The 16207-nt window shown below is 42.0% G+C and overlaps 1 protein-coding gene across 9 annotated transcripts in view; it reads left to right on the plus strand.

Annotated features, from left to right (window-relative positions):
- Positions 1 to 15871, plus strand: part of DZIP3 (DAZ interacting zinc finger protein 3) — a 131056-nt gene extending 115185 nt beyond the window's left edge. For 8 of the 9 annotated variants that reach the window (XM_014540846.1, XM_014540850.1, XM_014540841.1 and 5 more), the window contains 4 exons: positions 4898 to 4975; positions 8693 to 8836; positions 8917 to 9018; positions 14152 to 15871. In XM_014540846.1, coding sequence (XP_014396332.1) covers positions 4898 to 4975; positions 8693 to 8836; positions 8917 to 9018; positions 14152 to 14262 — 435 coding nt within the window. In that variant the 3' untranslated portion in view covers positions 14263 to 15871. The remainder of the gene's footprint in view (positions 1 to 4897; positions 4976 to 8692; positions 8837 to 8916; positions 9019 to 14151) is intronic. The other variant, XM_005856986.2, reaches the window with a different exon arrangement.
- Positions 15872 to 16207: the final 336 nt, after the last annotated feature.

The raw sequence follows: 16207 nt of genomic DNA on the forward strand, positions 1-16207 counted from the left end.
ATTAGATAATCATATATTTTACAAAGTGGTGCCCCTATATTTCAGTTATCCACTTGGCACCACACAAGATTATTGACACTACTCCTGTGCTGTACATTACATCCCTATGACTATTTTGTAACTACCAATTTATACTTCTTATTCCCTTCACCTTTTTCACCCAGTTCCCCTACCCACTTCCCATTGGCAACCATCAGTGTGATCTCAGTATCTACAGGTCTGTTTCTGTTTTGTTTGTTCATTTATTTTGCTCTTTACATTCCACATGTACATGAAATCATATGGTATTTGTGTTTCTCTAACTTATGTCACTTAGCATAATACCCTCTAGGTTTGCCCATGCTGTCACAAATGCTAAGATTTTATTGTTTTTTATGGCCAAGTGATACTCTATTGTGTATATATATCACGTTATTTTTATACACTCATCTATTTATTGGGACTTGGGTTTCTTCCATATCTTGACTATTGTAATTCCCAGAAGTGGAATCACTGGGTCATAAGGCAATTCCATTTTTAATTTTTTGAAGAAACTCCATAATGTTTTTCATAGTAGTTACACCAGTCTGCATTCCCACCAAGAGTACATGAAGGCTCCCCTTCTTCACATTCTTGCCAACACCTGTTTGTTGATTTACATTTTCTTCTAGGAGTTTTATAGTTTTGAGTGTTACATTAGAGTTTATTCTTATGTATGGCATACAAAAGTGGTGTAGTTTAAATTTTTTTGTATGCATATGTCCAATTTTCCCAACAACTTTTATTGAATAGACTGTCTTTACTCCATTATATGTTCTTGCCTTTTTTGTTATATATTAATTGACCATATACATGTGGGTTTATTTCTGGGCTCCCTATTCTGTTCCATTGATCTACATGTGTTTATATGCCAGCACCATGCTGTTTTGATTACTGTGGTATTATAGTATAGTTTGATAATAGGCAGTGTGATACCTCAAACCTGGTTCTTCTTTCTTAAGATTGCTATGGTTATTCAAGGTCTTTGTGGGTCCACATACATTTTGTGATTATTTATTCTAGTTATGTAAAAAATGCCATCAGTGTTTTAATAGGAATTCATTAAATATATAGATTGCTTTGGGTATAATGAACAATTTAATGATGTTAATTCTTCCTATCTATGAACATGATATATACATCCATTTATTTGTATCTTTTTTCAATTTTTTTCTTCAATGTTTTATAATTTTCCAAGTACATACATGTCTTTTACCTCCATATTTAAATTTATTCCTATATACTTTATATTTTTGATGCAATTATAAATGAATTTTTTTCTTAATTTCATCTTCTGATAGTTCATCATTGGTGTATAAAAATGAAACCAATTTCTGAAAATGTATTTTGTATCCTGCGACTGTACTGAATTCACTTATAATTTCTACTAGTTTTTTGGTGGAATCTTTAGAGTTCTCTATATACAGTATCCTGTTATCTGCAAATAATTAGTTTTATTTCTATTTGTATTTTTTATGTATTTTATTTCTTTTTCTTATCTGATTACTGTGCCTAAGACTTACAGTACTATGTTGAATAAGAGTGGTCAAAGTGGACATCCCTGTCTTGTTCTTGATCTTAAGGGAAATGGTTTTAGTTTTTGCCATTGAGTATGATGTTAGCTGTGGCTTTGTGATATATGGCCTTTATTATGTTGAGGTATGTTCCCTCTGTTCCCAGTTTGCTCAAATTTTTTATTATAAACCAGAGCTGGATTTTGTCAAATTCTTTTTCTGCATCTATTTTATATAATCATATTTTTATCCTTTATTTTGTAAATATGGTATATCACATTAATTCATTTGCACATATTTTTTTAAATTAAATCTTAATTGTTCAGATTAGTACAGTTGTTCCTCTTTTTCCCACCCAAGTTCCCCTCCACCCAGTTCCCACCCCACCCTCTTCCCTTACCCCCCCTTCGGTCCTCATCCATAGGTGTATGATTTTTTTTTCCAGTCTCTTCCCACACCCCACACACCCCTTTCCCCCTGAGAATTGTCAGTCCACTCCCTTTCTATACCCCTGATTCTATTATATTCACCAGTTTATTCTGTTCATCAGATTATTTATTCACTGGATTTTTAGATTCACTTGTTGATAGATGTGTATTTGTTGTTCATAATTTGTATCTTTACCTTTTTCTTCTTCTTCCTCTTCTTAAAGGATACCTTTCAGCATTTCATATAATACTGGTTTGGTGGTGATGAACTCCTTTAGCTTTTCCTTATCTGTGAAGCTCTTTATCTGACCTTCAATTCTGAATGATAGCTTTGCTGGATAAAGTAATCTTGGTTGTAGGTTCTTGCTATTCATCACTTTGAATATTTCTTGCCACTCCCTTCTGGCCTGCAAAGTTTCTGTTGAGAAATCAGCTGACAGTCGTATGGGTACTCCCTTATAGGTAACTGACTTTTTTTCTCTTGCTGCTTTTAAGATTCTCTCTTTGTCTTTTGCTCTTGGCATTTTAATTATGATGTGTCTTGGTGTGGTCCTCTTTGGATTCCTTTTGTTTGGGGTTCTCTGCGCTTCCTGGACTTGGAAGTCTATTTCTTTCACCAGGTAGGGGAAGTTTTCTGTCATTATTTCTTCAAATAGGTTTTCAATATCTTGCCCTCTCTCTTCTTCTGGTACCCCTATAATTCTGATGTTGGTACGCTTGAAGTTGTCCCAGAGGCTCCTTACACTATCTTCGTATTTTTGGATTCTTTTTTCATTTTGCTTTTCCGGTTGGGTGTTTTTTGCTTCTTCGTATTTCAAATCTTTGACTTGATTCTTGCGATCCTCTGGTCTGCTGTTGGGAGTCTGTATAATATTCTTTATTTCAGTCAGTGTATGCTTAATTTCTAGTTGGTCCTTTATCACAACATCGAGGGTCTCACTAGATTTCTTAAGGATCTCAATACATTTATCGGCGGTTTCCATAAAATTCTTGAAAAATCTTAGAACCGTGGTTTTGAACTCTATATCCAGTCGTTTGCTGTCCTCCATTTCTGTCATTTGTGACCTGTTTCTTTGTCTTCGCATTTTGTCTGCTTCCCTGTGTTGGTAGAGTGGTTTTGTGTGCTAGGTGTCCTACAGGGCCCAGTGGCTCAGCCTCCCCAGTTACCTGAGGTGGACACTCTTGGTGCACCCCCTTGTGGGCTTTGTGCACAGTCTTGTTGTAGTTATGCCTTGATTGTTTTAGGTGTCACTGGGAGGAATTGACCTCCAGGCCAATTGGCAGTGAGAATCAGCTGTGTCTGCAGTGGGAGAACTTCTGTGCTGAAGACACCCTTCTGGGGCAAGACTTGCTTCAGTGGGGCTTTGGTGCTCACTGAGTCTGCCCCCTGAGTGTGTTCCTTATGAATCTGAGGAGTTGTAATCTGGGTGGTCCCACTCTGACCACTGGGTACACTGGCTCTTGGATCTAAGGAGGTGCTAATTAAGCCTCTTCCTGAGGTTACCCAGCAGGAGCTATGAAGAGATATGCAGATTCCCCTTCCTTTTTTGGGGGTTTGGGGGTGCCCAGATGAGGCCCAGCTGAGAAGCAATGCAGCCCCGGGTCTCAGTGTCCTGAGGTAATCTTTGCAAGCACCTCTGAGAGAAAGCCGCCCTCGAGTTCCGCCCGATGCCAGACTGTTCAGTTTTTCCCTGTATGAGTCTGGGTCCTCAGAGATTCGCCAGGAACTGGAGTTCGGAGCAGTCGGAAGCTTGAGACTCCCTCCCAATTGAAAAAGACAGCCACGTCCTCAGTTGCTTGCCCTTTCCACATGTGCCTCTGTACCTCTGCACTTTACATCCGCACCTCCTCTGAGTCTCAGTGTGCTTTTCTCTTTCCTTCTAGTTGTAGAATTTCCACTAAGCCAGCCTTCCTGTGGTTCTGGATGATGTTCTTTTTGTCTTTTAGTTGTATTTTTGAAGTGGTTGTGCGAGGCAGCAATTTCAGGTGTTTATCTATGCTGCCATCTTGGTTTCTCAATTCATTTGCACATATTGTACTGACCTTGCATCCCAGGAATAAATCCCACTTGATTATGGTGTATGATTTTTTTAACATATTGCAGAATTCAGTTTGCTAATATTTTGAGGATTTTTGCATTGATGTTCATCAGGGATATCAGCCTAATAGTTTTATTCCTTCATAGTGTCTTTATCTGCTTTTGGAATTAGGATAATGCTGGCCTCATAAAATGAGCTGGGGAGTCTTCCCTCCTCCTGAATTTTTTGGAATAGTTTGAGAGGACAGGTGTTAGTTCTTTGAATGTTTTGTAAAAGTCACTGATGTTATGGGCTACCTGTTAGGAGCTGTAAGGTGAACCACAGCTGGTAACTGCCTCTGCTGGTCCTGGATGTACATTGTGGGGCCAACTTGTGTGCCAAGGCCAGCTTCCACCAGAACTGAATCTCAGGCAGGTTAACAGAAGGCCCAACACACCCTGAGATCTGGCCCCGTCTTCCACGGCCAGTTTGGCTCAGCCATTGAAAGAACCTCTGGAGGTACATGAGTTGCATGAGGCAGGGTCTGAATCACTAGGTAGGGGTAAGTGGTGTTCACCAGGTTGGTACAGATTCAGTCTTCATGTCAGTGCTGTCTTAGGCCACTCTAAAATTTTCAATGTACGCCAAGTTCAGGTCAGTTGCCACCCATCTGGGACCTGCATATTTTTGTTGTGGGGTAGTATGATCTCAGGGAGTCATCAGGGTGAGGCCAACAGATTTCATCAGGCTATAATAACAGGATTTGGCTTTGGGGCAGGAGGCTTTTCACAGGATCACTGTTGCTAGTCAGGGTGTGTGGAGGAGGAGGTGGGTGGCAATGACTTTGCCCCAGAGTCATATAACTTCATCTCTCCCATGCATCTCTGACATGCCCTGAAACTTCCTGGACCTCCTTCAGAGCCTTTCAAGAAAAACTGTAGCAGGCCCAGACTGCCTGCAGCTGGCTGATTGCTCAACAGTATGTCAGTTTGGCAGGGTGAGTCCACAGGGAATTGGGAGGGTGGGGCTACTGGGTCTCCCCAGGCCAATCAATGCCATATGGAGGGGAGTGCTCTAGCCATGAAAATGGTGTCTGTGGACAATGTGGGAGAGGGTTTCAGCACAGGGACAATGGTAGCTGCAACTTTAGCCTTCTCCCTGAAGTCACATAACCCAGTCTCTCCTTATATGACTCAAATTCTCTCAGAGCTGCCATTTCTCTGCTAGATCTAGGGTGAGTACCCATAAATGTGATTTTGTGTGCTGGCCCTTTAAGAGGGCACCTGGGTTTCTAGCAGACTCCTGTCTGTCCCTGGCAGTTGGAATCCCCACTGATTTTCACAGCCAGATGTGATATGGGCTCCTTTTTCCTGTTCTGGTTCTCCAGCCTGGGAGCCTGTCATGGAGTTGATACCCTTTGCTCTTCAAGGTGAACCTTTGCAGCTGAGATACTTTTTTGGATTCTCAACCACTAGGTACATTTTTTTTCACATCTCCACTCTTCTTCTGTATGTTCTTAGTTATAAGACTTTTGTTCAACTAGTCTTCAGTTGATTATTCAAATTTATTGTTCTACTAGAGGCCCGGTGCATGAAATTCATGCACTGGGGGGGGGGGGGGGTCCCTTCAGCCTGGCTTAAACCCGCCCAGCCTGTAACCTCTCCAATCTGAGACCCTTTGGCTCCCAACTGCTCACCTGCCTGATTGCCCCTAACCACTCCCCTGCAGGCCCAATCGCCCCCAACTTCCCTCCCCTGCCAGCCTGGTCACCCCCAACTGCCCTCCCCTGCTGGCCATCTTGTGCCCACATGGGTGTGGCCATCTTGTGTGAGGGTGTGACGGTCAATGTGCATATTACCTCTTTATTATATAGGATAATTTAATTATAATTCCAGTTTGATCCTGGTCGAGGCTGATTGTAACTTCCCCTAATTAGCTGCCATCTTGGATCTTTCTCATTCATATATTTTTTTATGTCTAGTTATTGCTTTTTCATTTTCTAGTTAAGGAAGTCTCTCTTCAACATTTCTTGTTTGGCTGATTTAGTGGTGATGAACTATATTAGCTTTTGCTTGTTTGGGAAACCCTTTATCTCTCCTTTAATTTTGAGTGTTATCCTTGCCAGGTAGAGTATTCTTGGATGTAGGTTTTTTTGCGTTTATCACTTTGAGTGTATTGTGTCTTTTCCTTCTGGCTTGCAAAGTTTCTGCTTAAAAATTAGCTGATAGTCTTACAGGAATTTCCTTATTTAATGCTACTTGCTTTTCAGATTCTCTCTTTATCTTTAATTATTGACATTGTGATTATAATGTCTTGGTGTGGACCTCTTTGGGTTCATCTAGTTTGGGACTTTGTGCTTTCTTGACCTAGATGTCTGTTTCCTTCCTCGGGTTTGGAAAGTTTTAGCTGTTATTTCTTCAAAGAAGTTTTCTTCCCCTTTCTCTTATCTCCATCTTGGACCCCTATAATACAAATGTTAGTGTGCTTGATGTTGTCCCTGAGGTCCCATACATTATTCTCATTTAAAACAAATTTTTTTCTTATTTTTGTTCTTTATAAACTTGGGTAACTTCCACTACTTTATTTTCCAGATTGCTGATCTGTTCTTTTATGTCATCTACTCTGTTGATTCCCCTGTGTATTTTTCATTGCAGTTTATTGTATTCTTTAGCTCTGATTGGCACTTCTTAAATTTTCTATTTCTTTATTGAAGTTCTCATTGTATTCATTCATTTTTCTCTCAAGTTTTGTGAGCATCTTTATGACCTTTGCTTATCTTCATTTCATTTAGTTCTTTTACTAGGTTTTATCTTGTTCTCTAGTTTGGAACATATTCCTCTGTCTTCTCATTTTACCTAATTCTCTGTGTTTGTTTTTATGTATTAGGTAGATCACCTATATCTCCCAGTATTGATGAAGTGCCCTTATGTTGGTGATGTCCTGTGGGGCCCAGAAGAGTAATTTCCTCTGGCCACCAGAGCCAGGTACTCTATGGGTGTCCCCTATTGGGCTGTGTGCACCCTTCTCTTGTGATGGGCCACCATCGCTACTGGCATGTATAGGTGGGACAGGCTAGGTAGCAAGACTGAGCTGTAGGGGTGTGTGGGCTTTCATCAGAGTGTTCCACTGGTGTTAGGTGGCTAGAGGGAGAATTTTTAAATGGTGTCTATTAGTACTGGCATCAGCACAGCAGAATTAGATGGCAGAAATGGCTGCCGCCAGCGTTTCAGAGAGTCCCTGCTGCCTCCTGCCTCTTTGGCAGGCATTTCAATAATAGTAAATGCGTCCCTTTCAACTATGGTCTATGTCAGCAATTTTCAACTGGTGTGCCACAAGAATTTTTAACACTTGCCATTCCTATTTAGTCAGGGGCACTGACCTCTTTTCCCTTAGACTGTCAAATAAAAAATATCAGGAAACAATAGCCATTGGGTATGAATGAATCAAAAGTATACCTATTTTTATCTCAGATTTTTTTTTAAAAGTTAGGGCTCTCAGATTTTTTAAGAAAAATATATTTTTGGTATGCTTCAAATTTTTTTTTTATTGTCTAAAGTTTTACATATGTCTCGCAAGTCCCCACTGAGCCAGTGTCTGTGTCCATTGGTTATGCTAATATGGTGGCTCTCTAACTCCTCTCCCCCACCATTTGTCTCTGGATCTATTCTTGTTCATTAAATTATGTTGATCATTATATCCCGCATATGAGTGAGATCATGTGATATTTATCTTTCTCCGACTGGCTTATTTCGCTTAGCATAATGCTCTCCAGTTCCATCCATGCTGTTGCAAATGGTAAAAGTTCCTTCTTTTTTATAGCGGCATAGTATTCCATTGTGTAGATGTACCGCAGCTATTAGTTTATGTGTGCCATGATATGAAAAAGGTTGAAAATCACTGGTCAATGTCCTTTTCATCTGGTGTTTTTCCCTGGATTCCAGATTGAGTGAGTCTGTGCATGAGCCTTTAAGAGCAGAATTTCTTTTCTACGCAATTCTATAGTTGTCCTAGATATATTCCCTATTGGTTTTCAAAGCTTGTTTTGAGGGCTCATCTATCCTGTTCATGTACTAAGGGTTGGGGTTCCTGAAGTGGAACTTCAATTTCTCACTCCTCCAAGAAAAGTTCTCTCCCGTTAAGATCCCTCCTGACCACAGAACACTGCAATCCCCTTAATGGGACCATATCTCTCCTATTTTTCTCAGTACTGTGTCTTGTTGTGCTCATCCAGTTTCCATCTTAAGCCCCCTCAGGCCCTCATCTCCAGTAGTTAGCTGTCTTAATTAAAACCATAACATATTTGGAAAAATCAATAATCTGTAATTGTATTAAATCTTCTCTTAATAAAAAATTTAATTTCAGCCGGACAAATGGCATGGGAAGTCTTTTTGAAATACTTTCAGATCATTCTAGAATAAACTGACCTTTTTGAAATTTACTCTAGGTCAATTTGAATGATTCTAATGGAGGCATTTTCCCCCAAATTTTCTGCAAACATTTATTTAAACTAAAAGAATACATATAGTTATTTTTGTTTTACCTAATTCTCAGTATATAAGTAATATTGCCAACATTTTGTTTCAAGATTTATCATGAATCTGATTGACCTTTATCCTTTTGCTAATTCTCACTATATCACATTCTGTGCTATTCTGTTCATCTTCCTGTTTTAGAACAAGTCTAAAAAACATCAGTGTAATATTTTTCTTTTCAGAGTCAAGGAAAATCAGTGCCAAGTGGTAGTTGTGTTTCACACAGCCATCCTCCACCACAGTCCAATGCTGCCCAGCCCCCAAAACCAGCCTGGAGGCCTCTCAGTTCACAGGGTCCTGTCACGTGGGAAGGAGCCAATAATTTGGTGAGATTGAGACTGCTGATTATAAATTTAATTTTGGAGAAAGAAATGAGCTGAATACATCTTATGTGTATTTCCCCTAGGATGATGAGGGAGAGGAAGAAGAGCCTTGTGTGATCTGTCATGAGAATCTCTCTCCAGAAAACCTCTCAGTTTTGCCTTGTGCTCACAAATTTCACTCTCAGGTAAACTAATCCTTTTAATGTTTACCATTAATCAACTAAGGGAGATTTATACTGCCTTATTTGAAATCATATGCATCCACTGTTATTTCTTGAGTGGATATAGTGCGCTGGGCTTTTGGGTACCACACAGAAATACTTACACCTGTTTCCTCAGCTACAGATTGCATTGTGCTTTCTCAGATCTCCATATACTTTACAGGAGAAGGTGACATGATGGTACTTAAATGGAAGAGAGTAGGCAGTCACTTGAATAGAACTGGAAAGAATGTTGATTGACATGGCAATTCCGTGACAATTTAGCAGCATGCCACTTCACCTTGATGTGCTATAAATAACATAGTGTCCTTTGTCCACACTAATGATGGCCTCTACTGTTAGAATGCATAAGACTTACCTTAGTAGTGTGATCAGGTTCCGGTATTTGTTTTTGATGATGCTTAGGCTTGAGTTTTGATGTTAGAAAAATGTGAGGCAAGCATAACTTTTGTTGATTCTTGGCATTCATATAGATAACTTCTGGTGTTACTGCTGTGCAAATGCTATTGATAGACAATTTATAACCCAAGTCTTCTGTTGCAGAGATGTAATTTGACACTGGAAAAGTTAATCTTGTATTAAAAAGACTTTTCAGGGAAGTGAACAATAGCCAGCTCATTCAAGCCATATCTGTAAAGCATCATTTCAAAGATATGTGATACATGCTATAGAATTATATTTTGCATCTGCTCTGATATGAAGAGATATACACAGAATGGCTAACCCTAAATGATCTCAAGGACAGATACTTAGCCACCTGACTTTCCTATCTAAAGTTTTAAAAGTCAGATTCATTTAGAAATTAAATGTTTCATAAAACTTATTTTATTCTTTGCCATAACCCATTGAATAGAAAATAGGTAATTCATCCAGATTACTTTTTAGGCTTAGATTTAATGGGCTTCATATATAGTATCTATTCTTAATCTGCTGTCATTTGACCTGGCTCTCCATCATTCATACAGGTAAAAAAAATGTTTGCAGAATTAATTTTCAAGCAAATGATTTAACAGATAGTTCATAGCCAAATGTACTACCATTGTCACCAAAGAAAAGGCAATCTGAAAAGTATTCCATCATCTAGGAATTTTAACTTCAAAACACCGTAAGCACTTGACACAAGGTGTTGGTGACTTTTGTATGTTTAGTTATGATGTTTTTCCGGGTTATAAATGAGGACAATCTATAATAAATTAGGGAAAAAACTATAGAAGCTTTCCTCTATGGAGGGGTCTCTCTTTTCCGTGTCCAGCGCGGCTAGAGAGTAGTCCAGTTCTTTGAGTAGGGGCGGCTGGGGATTGAGAAAATGAAAGAAAGAGACAGACACAAAGATGGAAGAAAAGAGCTGGGATCAGGTGGGACCGCTGTCCTCTTCTGATGGAGAGACAGAGACGTGTTTATTTTATACCCCCAGTACCAGGAAGTTTCACCAAAGGTCAAGACAAAGGAGATTATTTGCATTCTTGTAATGTCAGTTCTGGGTGGGCCTGAGTCCTATTCATTCCTGGTGCTTGGCTGGATTTACATAATAAAACCCACTCCCAGGCACCTGGGCAGAAATGAAGGTCAAGCTGAGAACACTTCTGCCTTTTTAGCAAAATGCATATCCAGGACGTGGCTCTGCCTACCACCGTGGTATCAGCTGACAATTTATTAAAGAAATGCCCATGTGCCTTCCCAGGGGCCCTCTACATTCCTCAACCTTTTTGTTAGGAAGAACTGCTAATCATCCTATATAATAAAAGGGTAATATGCAAATTTCCCCCTTAACCCGGAGTTCCACCAGAGTTTGACCAGGGGCAGAGCCAGCCCACCAACCGCCCAGGGCCCCTGCACTCCCCAGTGGGCTCTGCCCCCAATCTGCCCCCCACACGCCAATTGGGGTGGGCTGGACCCCACCCATGCACAAATTTGTGCACTGGGCCTCTAGTCCTGAATATTTGAGGTTAGGGGAAGGATCCTAGTAGAATAAATTGTCTGAAAGGTGTTCTGTTACCAGCTATATTATTCAGCAAACCATAGAGAAGATGCCATCATTTCAGCAGTTGACTTGGCAATCTACCAGATAAGGCTTTAAGACCTACTGACAAACATGTTGGTTGACAATCCTTATATATAGATTAACTAGAGGCCCGATGCATGAAATTCATGCAAGAGTAGGCGTTTTTCCCCTCCGGCCGCCGGCAGGCACCCAGGACCCGGGCTTCACTCCAGCCCCAGCTTAGTCCAAAAGGACATCCGGAATGGCATCTGGTCTAATTAGCATATTACCCTTATATTATTATAGACTATAGGCTTGGCACATGAAATTTGTGCGTGGGTACGGTCCCTAGGCTTGGCCTGTGATCAGGGCCATCATACCCAGCTGCTGGCAGCCGGCCCTGCCCCCTGCCTCCACCCTTCCCCAGTTCCCCATTCACCATTGGGGAATTGGAGTCTGCCAGCCTGGGGAAGGGATCAGGAGGTGGTCAGTGCACCTCATAGCGACTGGTCGAGCAGTCGTTCTGGTTGTTCCACTGTTCAGTCGATTTGTATATTACTCTTATATATAGAGATGTGCTTCAATCCTTCCACTTCCAAGGAAATGGGCAAAGGAGAGTTGCTGAAAGTGATAAGGGAGGCAGCAGGGTGATCTTTTGGGGGTGGGGGGGAGAGTTTCCTCCTGATGAGGGGCTTCAAAGGACTTCTGCTACCCTCTGTCTCCAGAGACACAATTTCTGATTGGCATCTGGCAGGAAAGAGTAGTTGCAGGTACAGGACTGGGAACACCTTTCTTCATGCAGCTCCCTGGAGAGTCTCTTCTGGCCAAGGAAAGCTTTGTTCTAACCATTTCTCTTAGAGCCAGGGCTGCTGGGTGGTCTGGAACAGGTGGGGCAGGGGAGGGCAGGGCAGGAAGAAGTATGGGGTAGCAGACTTGGGGGTGAAGGAGGGAGAGGGTGAAATCTGTGTGGCGGGGGGAGGGCTGGTACAGAAGGAGAATTGGGGTCAGCATAGAAAGGTTTGGAGGTACTGGGGGAGTAAGAGGGACCAGCAGATGCCAGAACAGGGGAAAGGATCTAGGGAGTCAGGTGGGGGTCCGAGAGGGTGAGTATAGACTAAGTCACTTTCCCAGACCCTGCCATCCCAGGTGGCTAGTGGGAGGGGTCCATAGCAAGGTGTCTGAGACTCCAGAACATGTGGCAAATCCGCCCCGCCCCTGGCACCCCTGCCAAAGTGCTGCCATTTGGAACGCATTTGCAGACACATGGATTGTTTTTAAGTTAATGCTTTTCAATTCACTCTGTTCCCCACTTGTTGTTTTTTATTGAAAAGGCAGATATGCTGCTGGTGTGTGTTCCTTTGCAGGGGTGGCAGGAGTGTTCTCCATGGGCAGAGATCCGATGAGAGACAGAGACAAAAGACCCAGGCAGACATGGACCCAGGCAGACATGGGGAATGAGTAAACAGGATCAGAGAGCAAGGAACAGGGAGAGTGATGCACTGGGAGAGACGGACACACGACACAGGGTGCTATGGGCTGGAATAGAGCTTCCCAGCCTGATGAGAGGGCTCATTCAGTGGAGCAGCGGCTCCCTGGGCAAGTTCACTCCAGACACAGCTCCCAGGCCCGGAGTTGGCGAACTGAAAGCCTGGAATAATTAGAGCTAATTACATGTGTGCAAATAGCTGCAGTGGAGGCCAAGGGCCGGCCACCCCTCCCCCGACCTGCCCCCTGGGGCTTTGCTGGCACAGCTGTGCTGAGTGCCTGGAGGAAGGGAGCATAGGCAGAGAGCCCCTTGGGCCCAGGGGTTGGGGTGGGCCCTCTGCCTCCAGAGTGCCCCCCGTGATTACACACCCCAGCATCCCCCAGGATGGCGGGTCTCGACCAGGTTAGGAATTGGACCAGAACTTGGTCTGAGCTCCCATTGGCCTTGTGCTAAGTGGGCCCTGGCGGCTCGGGCCCCAACATTTGGGTCCTTAGGTTTCTATTATCTTGGCCTCCTGAGCATTCCTGTCTTTGTGAAGATTTGAGAAGGGGCTCTCCTTGTATCCTGCCACGGGGAGTGCCTGTCTGGAGCTGAGGCCACAGGATGAGGAAGGGACAGAGTCTGGTGCTTGGCTTTTGGTGATCAGTTTGTCTGCCTGGATGCGCCACAGGACCCCAAAAGGGTGACTTTTATGAGCTTTCATTTGAGCTCCATACCGTGCATGCCTCCTCTGAGACTCGGAGTCCAAGGGGAAGGAGAAAGGTGCGAATTCCTCATGTGTGAATGAGGCTTTACAGTTTGAATTGCTAGCCTGAATCAGTGATCTAATTTTGTGGTTTCAGGAGCCTTTGGTAGGTTGGGTTGGAGTGGTGACGGGGGTAGGGTTTTATATTTCTACTAGTGGCCCGGAGCACGAAATTCATGCACATTAAAAAGGAATTATTTAGAAGAAATATTTTAATATTGCTATTTTCCCTTTCTTTATAATAGAAGTGTCAGAGATGAAAGAAAATTAGTAAAATGTATATGAAAATCTCCCTCCTGTCAGAGTCTGGGGCGCACCGCGGGACCCAGAGTCAAGTCTCTGCCCACCCATGTGCACCTTGAAATCACCCGAGACCCAGACACAGCCGGCTCCACCCCCGTCAAGCCCCACCAGGCGGGGGGCGTGGCCTCAGGTCCCCTGGCCCTGGCATGAGGGCTTGATGACCATTTGCATATTAGCTCTTTATTATATAGGATAGAGGCCCAGTGCTCAGGTGGGGACCAGCTGGCCTGCCCTGATGAGGGCCCTGATCCGGGTGGGGGTCCCCGCTGGGGGGCAGGGCTGACTAGGGCAAAGGGCCGCAGGTGGTTTGCGTGCTGGTCACGCCCTCCAATCGGGGTGGGGGTCCCCACTGGGAGGCGGGGCCAGCCAGGGCAAAGGAGCACAGGTGGTTTGCAGGCCAGCCATGCCCCCGATCAGGATAGGGGGTCCCTGCTGGGGGGTGGGGCCAGCCTGGGCAAGGGACCGCAGTTGTTCTGGTCTCTGGTCATTCTGCCATTTGGGTTGCTGGGCTTTTATTATATAGGATAGCTGCCTCTGCTAGGCTAAATCTGAGAGACTGACATGAATCTTTTTGCTCCGTAGTGCATTAGACCTTGGTTAATGCAGCAGGGGACATGCCCAACCTGCAGGCTCCATGTTTTGCTACGAGAAGACTTTCCTGGTCACTCCAGCCGGCACTTGTCTAAGATCTGATACAAGGGACTATGCAAAGGGAGTTTTTAGACTCCACAGTTTAGTTTTGCCTTTTGTTATGAGCTTACAGTGTGAAGCAGTACACTCCTCAGTTTTGTACAAAAGAAGCTAACCTGATGAAAGCTGCAGCCAAAGAGGACAGGACAAATCTTCAGGACTGTGAACTGAATGAAAGGGCTTAAAGACGATGGAATTTTAAAGGTTACATCCATTACATTTGATCTTATCTTAGTAGGTATTTTCTTCTACATAAACATGGTTACTTAGCATATATCTCAGGATGTCTTTTCTTGTCATTTTTCTTCCCTTATTCCACTCATACTTTACTTTCCCTCATTATACTTCATTTTAATTTCCTGAAATAAATTTAAGCAAGAGAAAAACTGGAATATTAAAAGAAGTAGGAAATTTGCACAGATTTTAGCATTTCTTTTAATTTTTGAAACTGCTTACAAAAATATAACTATTTAAATTTTATCTCTATCTTCCCTATTCTTTTTTATTCTCTAACATATGTACCCATGAAGAAGTTATGAGCTACTTGTGGACCATACAGTGGTGTGTTGGAACTGTCTTATAATGGCTTGTGAGAGATGATTGTTAAAGTTTCAGGAATTTTGTGAGCCAATTATCAAATTGTTGGTAACTTGAAATTTGTCTGTAGTGGGAATGTTTACCCCATAGAAATTGTCAAATGCTCTAATTACGTGCTTTTCCTCCTCTCAAGAGCTGGTTGTTAAACACAGTACATCATTGGGACCATGCCTGACCCTTCTTTGTGTTCCCAGTGTCTTGCCCAGTAGGTGCAGCATAAATATTCCCTGAATCAGAAATAAGGAAGTAGTAAGAAAAGGAGTTAATGTGTGAATTAACTCACTTGCTCAGTTGAATAATTGAGATCTTATATCCATTTGTTGTAAATATGGTCTTATGCCTTAATCATTTATGCTTTGTAGGAATATTGTTTTTCTGCCTTAAGTATCTAATTTCTCTTTCTGATGCAGCGGGGTGTGGAGCTGTTTGTGTATAGTTGCTTCTTGTGACAAACTTGATACCCACTGGGTTAAGTTGCATATCTAAAGCTTGTCACTGAGAGCTTGTATTCTTAGAAGTCAAAACCATATTGTGTAAATGCTGTATGTTTACATGTCTCCAGTTACAAAATTAGAATAAATCAGTTACTTTCTAAGACAAATATCACTTGATTCATATTTTTCCATAATTAGTGAAATAGAGACTGTACATGTGTCCCTGACTCAGCAAGTGTTCTTTTGAATATTTCAGTGTAAATGTGTATCTTGAAGTTACTTCAGATCTCTATTTAAACTTCTCTCTGTAATAATATGCTGTTTTCTTCTGTAATGAGAACAGACTGTAAAATGCAAAGGAAAAATCCAAAAAATGAAGGTAGTCATCTAGACATGTAAAATGCCAAGAGTGTATCAGAATTACAAAATTCAGAACTTGTAGAGCCTTTAATAATTTTCTTGTCTAAATTTCAAGGTCATGGTAATGTAGCAAATTATCTTGTAAAACAAATGTTTCTTAGTTTATGTTTACAATTGCAATTTCATTTTCACGTGAGAAAGAATAAATATTTCTTAAACACCTATTTTATTTTTGTGAATCTGTTTAAATGTATACTGAAACTACTTTAAAGCTCTATTTTAAAGTCTATTTTTGTTTAATTGTGCTTAAACTTTTTCTTCTGTTATGAGAAAAGATAGGAAAAGATCTAAGAAGAAGGCGGTTTATAAGTCATCTAGACTTGTAAAATGCCAAGAATGTCTTGGATATTGAATGTCAGAGCTTGTAGGTCCTTAATGGTCCTCTAGTCTATCCTCATTTTCAGGGTTAGTGAGGGGTGACCAAACGACCAAACAGCAGACTGCGTGGGGTGACCAGACTGGCAGGGGTCCCAGATTAGAGAGGGTGCAGTTGGCAG

This window comes from Myotis brandtii, unplaced genomic scaffold (assembly GCF_000412655.1).
Source record: "Myotis brandtii unplaced genomic scaffold, ASM41265v1 scaffold106, whole genome shotgun sequence".
NCBI classification, from domain to species: domain Eukaryota; kingdom Metazoa; phylum Chordata; class Mammalia; order Chiroptera; family Vespertilionidae; genus Myotis; species Myotis brandtii.